We start from the raw sequence: 12,145 nt of genomic DNA on the forward strand, positions 1-12,145 counted from the left end.
TTTTCATTGGAATAAACTTTCTTCCTTCTGAATTCTTTAGTAAAACTTCAACTTACCTATCAGTTTTTTTACATACCAAGCTTCCTTCTCCCACTGTGAATGTTCCTTTGTGTTTTATGTCTGAGTCCAATTTTCCTGGGTCAGTTTTGTCCAGGTGTAAATTTTACCAAGAATACCTTATTCTTCCATCAAATTTAGTTACTTATAAAATTTACAAGGCTCACTGTATGCATATATATATATATGCATTACACATGGACACAGACAATAGGGTGGTGAAGGTCTGGGGCAGGGGGTGGGGGTAGACTGGAGGGGACCAATGGGGGGAAAGGGGACATATATAATACTTTCAACAATAAAGATTTTAAAAAGAAAGAAAGAAATTAGGACTTAATATTTTTTTTAAAAAATGCAAGGTCCAGTGTAAGCCACTGTGGTTTCAGTTTTGTACTGATAATTTCTAACAAGTCTAATTTTCTCTGACTGAAAGCTTATAGTCTTCAGAGTTTCTAATTAAGTGTGATTTTTAAAAAAATCTATTACATATTGCTGTGTGGCTTTAGCCACTTTAGTTTTAGTGTATTTTGGTTATTTCTAAGTCTGCAGACTTGGTTTTCTCATTTATGAAATGGGGATAATCATAATATCAATGCCCCTCTCATAGGGTCGTTGTGAAGAATAAGTGAGCTAATGCATATAAGCACTTAGCACAGTGCCTAGCACAGAATAATAAATTATTCAAGTTCAAATATCTAACACAAAAGGCCCTTTATGATCAGCCCCTCCTTCCCCCACCATCTCTCTAGACTCATCTCCCTTCAGGTCCTCTCTGTTCCAGACTGCTTTGTGTCATTTATTTCTTATTCCTTCAAAGAAGATGGTCCTTCCACCTCGAATTTTCTTCCCCCTTTCTCCATCCCTCCCTCCCCCCTGCCCCAGACATCACTCTAGCTAATTCTTATTTTTCCTTGAAAATGCAACTCAACTCACCCTAGCCGGGTTTGACTCAGTGGATAGAGTGTTGGTCTGTGGACTGAAGGGTCTTGAGTTCGATCCCAAAGTCATGTACCTCGGGTGCAGGCTCAATCCCCAGGGTGCATGTGAGATGTAACCAATTGATGTGTCTCTCTCACTCTCTCTCTCTCTCTCTCTCTCTCTCTCTCTATCTATCTATCTATCTCTCTTTCTCTCTCTCTCCTCCCCCCTCCCTTCCACTCTCTCTAAAAATCAATGGGAAAATGCCGTGGGGTGAGGATTAACATAGATGATAGATAGATAGATAGATAGATAGATAGATAGATAGATAGATAGATAGATAGATAAGCAACTCAATCTCATTTCATCTATAAATCCTTCTTGGCTTGCTCCTTTCCTCTCTCTGCTTCCATCCCATCTTGAAGATATAACCAATGTCTTTTTTTGGTGTGTGCAATCTAATAAGTGCCAAATGAAGTTTAGTTGAATAAATGAGTGTGCTCTAACATCCCTTCTCTACTGAAAAATCTTCCTATTACACCCATGTCTGTGCTTCTCTTTGCCTTCTTTTCTTTCTCAGTCACTTCCTGACCTCTCCCATCTCCCAAGTGAAATTCACTCCATTCCACACCCTTCAGACTGTTACTTTGTCCCAAAGAATGGCAGGCAGAAAAACACACTCTTTTCAGCCTGCAACCCCATACAAAAACAGATAAATATTAACATTCAATAATTCCCCTATACAAACACTTTTAGTGGCTTCCCCTAACCCTTGATATGAAATCTCAAAACCTCACCTAGGCCAGACAGGTCTTTTGTGTTCTGGCCTCTACCCTCCTCTCCAGCCCAATTTCATGTCACTTGCCCCCTTGCTCCAAGCAATTTGGCCACACAGAGTTCTCCATCCTCAGCTACCCTGAGTTCCCTACTACTCTGGGGTCTTTGCCCATATTATTTCCTCTTCTTGCCCCGCACTCCCTTCACCTGTATGACACTCTTTTTTTATTGATTTTTAGAGAGAGGAAGGGAGAGAGAGAGACATCAATGAAAGAGAGAAACATTGGTTGGTTACCTCCTGTATGTGCCCCAACTGGGGATCCAACCTACAGCTCGATATGTGCCCTGACTGGGAATCAAACCGGCAACCCTTTGGTGCACAGGATGATGCTCCAACCAATTGAGCCACACATGCCAGGGCAATGACACTTATTCTTAAATGTGTTATACAAGCTCACTGACACTATTAGACTAGCACCAGTGAACTTCAGTTTTATAAATCGGAATCATACAATATCAAAGGCTAAAAAAAATTGCAAAATACCTTCGGAAGGTAATTTTTCATAATATCAAGAGCCATAAAACTGTTCACACTCATTGATTTAGGCATCACACTTTCAGAATATATCCAATAACAGGGATTTCCACTCTTTCTTAAATCAGCCCATCCAGAATGTTCCCATAGATGGCACATCCATTCCTAGATTATAGCTAAAGCCTATTTGATCTAGGATGTGGATTATGTACAATTCCATTTCTTGCCACTAAAGAAAACACATTCCATTAAAAGATGTTATTCTGGGAATAATTAGAATTAAGTAAATAATTCACCAAATGCAGCATTTCACTTATTAATAAAGTGTTTGGAAGTTCTGCAACCTATCAAGACACAGCAGTGTCTTGGCATTTAAATTGAGAACTGTCATTGTTATGAAAGAATGAAAAGGTGCAAATACATATGACTTGGGTAATAATGGTGGTAATAACATCAGCTCTTTCATAACAATTTCCTCATTGCCTCCTCACGAAGGTCCTGTGAGGTAGAAAGAAGGGATTTATACTTTCTGGTCTCCAGGTGGAGCCATGGTTTTCTATTCGTGCAAAATAAGTTGAGAGTCAGTGGGGGAGCCAGCAGGGCATGATGGGTAGAACATGGCCTGGGGGTCATACGTCCTGAACCACGACGTTTTCTGTCTGTGACTCCTTGGGCATGTCATTCAACTCCTGGGTCTCATTTTACTCAAACTCCTTCCAGAGTTGTTGAGGGGTTTCAATGGGGTACTGGAGGTGAATGCACTCTGAGAGGTCAACACTGTACAAAGATGACCTGTGTTGTGCTGGCTCTGTCCCTGAGCTGGTACCAATAATAATGCTTCAGGTCCAAGAGGTGGCTTTCCCTTTATCCACTCATGTTAAGTAACACTCCAGGATTCCTAGTAGGTCTTTATATTGGCACCCTTAATACAAGAAAACACAACGATAACAAGGCAAAATAAATATTTATTAGAAATCATAAAAGCATTTCTTCAAGGACACTAAAATGTTCTTACTCTATGACTTCTTTCTTGAACATCGAGTCTCACACACACAAAACTAAGAACAAGTATGTAAATTAGAATTTACAAGGATAAGGCACATTCAATGAGAACAAGATGATAATTCTGCATTTGGAACCGAGATCACAGTAAAGAACATGTAAACCAATGCAGAAATCAAGTATGGCTTACAGGCCAGGATGAGGGCCCCGCTGCCTGGGTCCCGCCCAAAGCAACAGGACACAGCTCTCCGGGCCTTGAGGAAGGAAAGGAACGTCAATAACACTGGGCTCTCTCAGGCAGGAGCCTTCTAAGAGCTTCATGACTTCACAGTACAACCTCGCACACCTTCTCCCACACCCCAGGGAGGAAGGTAAGCACCATTTTTATTCCAAATAGATTCATCACATGATGTCTAGAATAATGGATTCTTCCTGAGGCAGAGTTTAGCTAAAAGAAAATTTCCAGCTCAAATCATTACCTGAGCATGGGAGATTCTATCCCTGGAAAATGCCTTCCCCTTAAATTGCTGAAATGTAAATCATGGCGTTTTAACATGCCCTAATATGCCCATGGATTTAGTGTGGCCTGGTGTGTGTGTGTGTGTGTGTGTGTGTGTGTGTGTGTTATTTTATGCACATCTGTGTGCACACTTGAGTTTCAAATCTGTCATAAGATCATAGGGACCATGTAGACCGTCAACATGAATCACCTGAGCAGGAAGCCATAGCCGGCTGACATATGCCAACCACAAAGGCAGACTCAAATTTACTGAGTAACTGCTTTTTAAAATGATGGTGCAGGGGGACATCTGTGGCCCAGAAATCGGAACACTCCAGTTTCAACAGCTCTGCTATGACTTCCTGCCTGACTATGAGGAAGTGTGCTTTCCTTTCTGAGCTTTAGTCTTAGGTGTAAAATAAGGGGACTCGTCCTTTTAACCTGATGCTCTTTGGCCCACTGCTCCCCTTCACCTGAGAAACCCATCTAGGCTCAGACTAGCCAGGCTGAACACCTTCTGGGGATGACTATCCAGTACAGCAAATTCTATCCAGCCCCACAGCTTTCCGTACACGTGAGAAGACGAAGATCCCATTACTGATTTCTACTTCCCTAACCTCCCAAGAAATGGAAATGGTTTTATCCATGCATATGGGAGTCAAAGCAATTCTGGAATTCCCAGCTCCAATGTGTAGAGCACGGCGCCATGGACCCAAATGGCTGCCCTTCAAACCAAGACATCTGTTCTCGATGTATGTAAACGGGTAACTCTAGGTACAGGATGCTGATCTGCAGGCTAAAAGGACCTTAAAGTTCACCTGACTGTGATCTTTAACATCATCCGTAATAGGCTCTCAACCAGCTTCCGCTTAAACATCTCCAATATCTAGAGCAGCTGTAGGACTAAATGGAACCAAAATCTTACCCCTGAAATTTCCCACCTTTGGCACTAGTGCTGCCCACATCTGGCACACATCTGCTCCTCCTGCCTCCGTGACAGGCCTTCCCTTTTCCAGAGGACATGCCTAGTCCCTGCTCACACCTGAGCCTGGTCTGGCCATTGCGGTGCAGAGCATGGTTGGCGCCTAGGTCAGCTGGAAGGGCACGGGCTGCTGCAGATTGTGTGGCTCTCAGGCTGCATCCTTGACCCATCCCATCTCTCCCTGACCCGGCCCATCAGGGGCACAAAGGCCAAGTTTCCACTCCCCCAGGTGCTGGCACACAGAACAGCCCAGAGCCGAGAAACAGCCCAGAGTGGCTGCTTGGTTTGCACTTCTCCATTGGCCTCAAGTCAAATTAACTAGCCAATTTCCACGTGGCCTAAAGGCCAAATTCATTTTTGCGGCATTTCAAATTAAATTCGTGGTTAATATATTTGTCATTCCGCCTCAACAATTCCCACATGAATCCCTTTACCAGACAACCGAGGCGGAGCAGCTCCAGACATCTGGGACATTTCTTCCATCTCTACTTCATTTCTACCCCCAGACTGGCTCCGTGTGATTTCAGGGGGAGGAAATCAGAGGATGAGGCTCTAAAAGCAAGCCACTCATCTTGGCAAATGCGCCTTTCTCAACCTTTCCCTCAGCTTCCAAACTCACGGTTAACAAGAATATTTAGTGCCAGAGCGTTTCAGGTATTCTGTTGAATTCCTCTGATGAGAAACACTGATGTATGAGAGTCACCTCTGGGATGTCAGGCCATATAAATAGATCAGCTGCTATTTCTGTTTCGGACGAAGCTGGGACCCAGCTCGGAGGCGGGCACTACTGCAGGGCCGGGGCGAGGAGGAGAGCCAGGCTCTCTCACCCCATCACAGCGTCCAGCTGGCTCCGGAGTCAGCTGCAAGTGCCGGGGCCGCCTCACACTGTGCATGTCTCATCTGGACCTTTGTGCGCGCAAAGAAAAGCTTTTTGTTTTTGCCCCCGCTGCCCTGAGGCCTAGTACACAATACTTCCATCCAGTCCCAAATCCTCAAGTCTACTTCTCCACTTTTAAAGTCATGGACTTCATCTGAAGTGTTTTTCATTTAAAACTGAAATGTCCTTTTTCTATTGAAAATAAAATAATAATAATAATAATAATAATAATAATAAACAGTGTTAATTACACTACGAAAAGTCTCTCACTTTGAGACAGTTTGAGCCTTGGGGTGCCAGTGGGCACTCATTCCAAGGGTAATTTCCTGTTCCCTGAAGGTTCTGGAAGGGCATTTCCATAACTCACACCCCCCTCCCCCAGGAGATCGGACTTGCTCAGTCCTCTGTATGTTCTGGGATGGGACCAAGAGTCCCTTCAATTCAGAAGCCTCAGTCACAGCAGGGGAGAGGAGAGATGTGTGGGCTGCGGCTCCCAAGGAGATGTTGGCAGGAAGAAAGTTCTGCTCCTCAGGCCCCGCCCCTTCCCTACGGCTCCTCTCCCAGCCGAGCTGACCTGGTCACCAGCTGGTGAACCCAGGGATTTCAGGAACCCCAGGTTGAGGACTGCTGGCCATCCGTCCACACAAACTCTTCACCAAGTAACAAAATCCAAGGTCTTTTCCACGCAGAAAACTGACAACTGCCTCTCAGTTCAGCCCGAGGGTGCTTTCTGCTTCCAGGCGGACAGGGCCAGGCTCCATCACGAGGCAAAGCCCTCAGCACGCAGTCCCGGACCAGCCTGCAGCACCCATGCGCACACCAGTTCCGGATTCTGCTGCTACACTGAAGTTTCCGGAAACTCATCTATTTCTTCGAACGCATTGAGGGTGGTTTTGCTGTTGCTCCTGGAAGAATCTTGGATTTTGTTGAAATCTGCTTTAAAACAAACAAACACTATTTTAGAAATACAGCAGTCTGCAAGGTCGGTCATTCCATGCCTCACTGCACCACCCAGTTTGCCGCTGCCTGATTTTTAGAAGTTATTCCAACTAGAGTTCTAAAACATCAGAATTGGAAGGGACCTGAGAACCAATTTAATCCAATCCTCCCATTTCACAGATGGGGAAAATCAGGGCCCTCAGACTCAGTCTGCCCAAGGTCGCATGGTCCGGCAGGAATGGCTGTCACACGTCCTACCTGTCCGCCTCACGGACCCGGGATCTTCGTTGAGGAAGGAGACGTGTGTTTTCCATTCAGTCCACTTCACCTCGTTGATCCTGCGAGTGTAAGAATCGTTCACACTATTTCATAACTGCACCTCATTAAACACAAACAAATAGCATGGCCTTTGGGGGTCCTAGACAGCTCCCCTCTGTCTGTCCCAGGGATCAGGGTTTGAAACCTGCCCAAGTCCCCATTTTCCCAGGCCTCTGGGGCTCAGTCTCCTCCCAGTGTGTGAGACCCCAAAACTCAGAGAGGCATCACGGGGACACCTTCAGACAGCAGCAGTGTGCCTGACTGGTGAGGGCGGTTCCTGGGGAAGGAGGGAGGGGAGGAGAGGAGGAGGGAGGGGGGAGGGGATTAGGGCCCCAGCTGAGAGGATGCGAGGGTGGGAGGATGAAAAGCATAGACGGTTAACTAGGTTAACCCTAGTTGTTAAGGTGGCACTAGAAGGTGGTTGGGATTCGAACCCCTAAAGAGTGAACAGTGTCTACGGTGTTGGATCACAACTGGCGGCGGCAGTTTGGCTAAAGTTCACACTCAGAGGCCATCCCTAGAGTGAATATGTCAGAATCAGAGACAATTACAGTCGGAAATGATGGCAGGGGCGGGGGGGCGGGGGGCTATCTCAGCCAGAGAAATAGAAAGGAAGGTGGTCTGCAGGGTCAGGCAGTCAGATGGGGTGGGAAGAGGTGGACTGAGCAGGAAAGACAGCCATGGCAGGTGCAAGCACTTTTTTAAAATCAAAAACGTGGTATTTGTCAAAGGCAGCTGCCTCATTTCCATCACCAGGGACAGTGTGCCTCTGTCCCCTAGTGTCACTGAAGCCACAGGGTGGACAGAAGGACAGAGTGCCCCTTGGAAAGCCTTCCCTAACCAGACACTGGAAAGAGAGAGGCTGTGGGGGCCCCTCCACCCCCACAGAACAGAGAGGGGACCGAGGCAGCAGAGTCTCCCTTCCTGTCCCTCCCGCAGCTCAGGAAGCCTCGTCCCAGGCCAGCGGCCCCGGAGGGCACATTCGCCTTCGGGAGGGTCCAGAACAGAGCGTGGCTGTGGGCGGCACGCAGGGGCGGCACTGCTTCTCTAGCATTCACCACCCGGCCCTCCTGACCCACCAAAGACCACCCCAAAGGGCCCTCTCCCTCTGTTACCGCAGACACAGCCGGAAATCTTCCTCTGCCACTTTACACAGCTCCCCCGTCCGGAACCTGCTCCTCAGCCATTCTGGCAGCATCTTCTCAAACTCCAAGATCGTCCTGGCTCTCTGGGGACAGAAACCAGCCTAAGCATGTCGCTGAGGAGCCAGCCCAGGAGCACAAAGTGCACACACACAAAGTACACACACACTAGTACATGTACACATCACACACAAGTGCATGCATACATAAGCACACACACAAAGTACACACACACAAAGTACATACCCACAAGTCCATGCACACATACCCGCACAAGTACACACGCACAAAGTACACACCCGCTAGTGCATGCACACATATGCACACAAGTGCACACACACAAAGTACATACCCACAAGTGCATGCACGTATACACACAAGTGCACGTGCACACACCACCGAACAGCCCACTCGACCCCCACTGGAAGCTTAGTGCATAGATCCTGAGGTTCGGCTAATCTACGGAATTCAAAAATGAAAAACCAGAAAGCTTGGGGAAGGTGTCCAAATTGCTTTAAACATGGCATAAACAATGTTTCTGCAAGTCCAGGCTCTTCCTAACTGAAAATGTTAGGATCCTGGGTCTCACAGTGACGGGAAGTGCCAGCGTCACGTGGTCCCATTTCCATCCCGGGCTTGGAATCCCCTCGGCAGTTTTCCTGGCAACAATTTGTCCAATCGCTCCTAAATATTATTGACAAGCCTATTAAGAAGGCCCTAGTCACTAGAAATTTCCTTGCGTCAAATCAAAGCTTTTTTTTCTTGTAGTTGCCCCATATACTTCAGTTCTGCCTTCTGGGATCATAGAGGGAAGATGCTCCCTCTTTCAAAAGTAGCTCTGCAGGTACCTGAAGAGATATCCCCTTCGTCAAGCCTAGCTTCAGTGTCATTTCTTGTAAGGCATGGTTTCCTGGCCTCTGCAAAGCCTGCTCACCACCTCTGGCCATTACTGTAGTGGTGTCCTCAGCATGTAAGGCCCACCGTAGGTGAGGGCTGTTGAGGCCAGGATGGAGGAGAGCAGAATTGACACCTCCATTGTGCTATACCCTTATACTCCTCTTGATGTAACCTAAGGTCACATTTCAACATCCACATATCACACCAGACTCTGAGCCGAGCACCCCCCATAAGCCTGAGTTGCTCTCACACCTGCCGTTAACCCTATACTCAAGGAACCTAGGCGAATGCTTCCTCAAACCTGGCCAAGCACAGGGACCTTATGCAGATTCCCAGGCCCCGCCCCAGGTCCACCGAGTGCTGATGGCCAATAGCGTGTAGTGAGCTGAGTCCCCGTGAAGGCTCCCACACCAGGGTCTCCACCAGGCTCACCTGCAGGCGCCAGATGCGCTCACTCTCCTTGGAGACGTTCTCAACCGTCTCTCCCATGAGGGCGATGAGCATGTTGAGGAGGAGGACGAAGGTGAGGATGACGTAGGTGATGAGCAGGAACAGGAAGAGGATGGGGTACTTGGAGTTCTGCTGGATGTTCAGGTCGCCCAGGCCTATGGTGAGTTTGAAGAGTTCCAGCACAGCATCGCTGAAGCTGCCATAGGAGCTGCAGTCCTTGTGATCCTTGGGACACTTCTCAATCAGCGAGGCCAGGGCTGGGAGGACATCACAGGGTGCTCTCGTCAGCCTCTGGGCCTGGTTAATTACCCAACAAGCTCATGCCTACTTGCAGGTACACACACGCCCACACACACGCAGGCCTGCCTCCTGCCCGCTTCCTCTGGCTCTTTCAGTTCCATCTCCAGCCCCAGCTCTTCCAGAAGCCTCATCAGGCTGATTCGCTGCAGAAAGCCCTTCTTGCCTAACAAAGCCCATACCCTTCTGTGCCTCCTCTGCCCCACCGTCCGGCCCTTGATCGCTCACAGCCTTGCAGAGTTGCTAATTATAATCTCTGTGTGGCCCTGGCTCCCCATCCAGGCTTTGAGCTCCCGACTTCCTGTAGCCCAGATCATCTCCCCCAGACTGTGAGGTCCTGAGTGTCCTCCCAATGCTCTGCAGTGAGATCCCCTGGCCGAGGCCTGAAGCCCCTTCTTCTCTTCTTTCCAACACACTACAGCAGTGGCTCTTTGCTGGCTGGATGGCTGGCTGGGTGGGTGGGTGGGTGAGTGGGTGGCTGGTCAAAGTAATGAGTGAGTAAATAGATGAATGAATAAGCAAGATAATGAAAGATCAAATAAATAGGCAAATTATGACACAGAAAGGGTATCAGGCAGATGAAAACAGATGCTTAACTCCAAATGCCAATGACCATTGGGGGGAAAAACCGGCATGGAAATATAAAACCTCATCTCCCCATGCAGAGGTCAGACATAGGACCAGGTTGTGCTGTTCCCATCTGTTGTAGATGGAGAGGTTTTAAGAGGAGGCTCCCCATCCCTGGTCCCCAGCAGACCAAAGGCTCTCACAGGTCTGTCTGAAGCAAACCCTGAGATAACATAATGGAGGGCCAACGGGGATTACCTCAATTCATTGCTTCCCTCCTAGTTTTCAAAAGCCATCAATCAAATTTCTGTGAGTTCATTTCCCCATCTGTAAAATGGGGCCCAAAACACCTGCCCGGCCTCTCTCAGGCTGTGAGGGTCACATGGGTGGATGTGCAAGTGGGAGGCATACCCCACAGTGGGGATGGGTAAGAGTGACGGGCCTGGTCGAATCCTAGAGTCTAAGCCTCAGTCGCCTTATGATCAGGGATGACGATCTCCCCTTGACTGAGATGTGGGAGAAGAAGATGATGACTGGAAAATGCTAAGCATAGCAAGGCTCTGTTGGTAGCTGATGTAATTGCTGCTGAGGCCGCTATGTGCTCTGTCATTCTGACATCTGTATAAAGTGCTTTACAAAAGTGGGAGTTACTATTATTTATAAATCAATTACCTACTCCGAATCCGAGTAAGAACACGATATATACAAACAAGAACTTCAGAACATCATGCAAAATGACCTACAAAGAAAAAAGAATGATTTGAGGGCAAGATCTGAGGACGGAATCACCGTACACCAATCTCGCTGCTTCCCACGCTCTCCCAGGCTCCCACCCTAACCATGGCCTCAACTCAGGCCGTTCTCCCTTGCCCTTGGCCACGTCCCCCTGGTGCTCCAAAGCTCAACTCTGGACCCCACCTTCTCCAAGAAGCCTCCTGCTCCTGCTCTCCTCCCTCCTCCCCGCTCCCTCCTGGAAGACAGTCGGCCTCTGTCCCTGCGGATTCACCCTGTCCATGAGCTCCTTTCTTCACAGTCTCCCATCTGGGATCCTCCCTCTTCCTGGGGCAGTGGTGTGCTGGAGCCAGCTCATACCAGCTCACCAGAGCTGACTACTACCATTTCCTGAATTGTGTGAGCTGGTTGTTAAACATGGCCACTAGTAAAAATTAAATCATATCAACTTATAAGTAAATATATTAAATGAGAAATAGAGATAATAGTCAAAACTCATCACTTGTTATTTTACTATATTTTAGAATTATCTATGCTCTCAAGGTTATTTACATCTATTGTAGCTATATGGTGGAAATACTATTAAGAGTGTTACTGTGCATCTCTTCCCAGCTCCGTGTTCAAAGATGTCATGTTGGTAGCTGGAACCGATAGGGTGGGAGTAGTTATACCATAGAAATTGATAAATGTGTCCAGCCAGTGTTGAGCATCGACTCATGAACTAGGAAGTCATGATTCAATTCCTGGTCATGGCACATGATCAGGTTGTGGGCTCAATTGCGTGTGGGAGGCAGCCAATCAATGACTCTCTCTCATCATCGATGTTTCTATCCCTCTCTCCCTCTCCCTTCTTCTCTCTGAAATCAATAAAAATATATTTTTTAAAGAAATTGGTAAATGCTACAAGTCAGAGATTGACCCATTGTTTTGTTGATTGCCTAGATCTAGATGTAAGACAGCAATGGAGAAAATGTTAAAGCAAATTAAACTCAAAAATGTGTCCTATCTGGAGCTGCCACATTGTGAAAACACAATAATAATGAAATCATCTTCTAGTATTTGAACACTATTATCCAACTCAGCAAAGAAGTGGCTCACATCATTGACAAACAACTGAAGTTCCGCCATGTCTTCATTTTCACCTTCGTGTTACTCC

At 47.2% G+C, this 12,145-nt stretch overlaps 1 protein-coding gene across 2 annotated transcripts in view; it reads right to left on the reverse strand.

The window, feature by feature from the left end:
- Positions 1-6,459: 6,459 nt before the first annotated feature.
- The window catches only part of TRPV3 (transient receptor potential cation channel subfamily V member 3), a gene marked incomplete at both ends in the record, with an annotated part of 29,755 nt that continues 24,069 nt past the window's right edge, over positions 6,460-12,145 (reverse strand). The window contains 5 exons of one of the 2 annotated variants that reach the window (XM_081110565.1): positions 6,460-6,580; positions 6,845-6,924; positions 8,020-8,132; positions 9,376-9,650; positions 10,930-10,996. In XM_081110565.1, the coding sequence (XP_080966691.1) occupies positions 6,486-6,580; positions 6,845-6,924; positions 8,020-8,132; positions 9,376-9,650; positions 10,930-10,996 (630 nt within the window). Of the gene's footprint in view, positions 6,584-6,844; positions 6,925-8,019; positions 8,133-9,375; positions 9,651-10,929; positions 10,997-12,145 lie in introns of both variants that reach the window. The other variant, XM_081110566.1, reaches the window with a different exon arrangement.

Source organism: Myotis nattereri, assembly GCF_964212035.1.
Source record: "Myotis nattereri genome assembly, chromosome: 16".
Classification (NCBI taxonomy): Eukaryota; Metazoa; Chordata; class Mammalia; order Chiroptera; family Vespertilionidae; genus Myotis; species Myotis nattereri.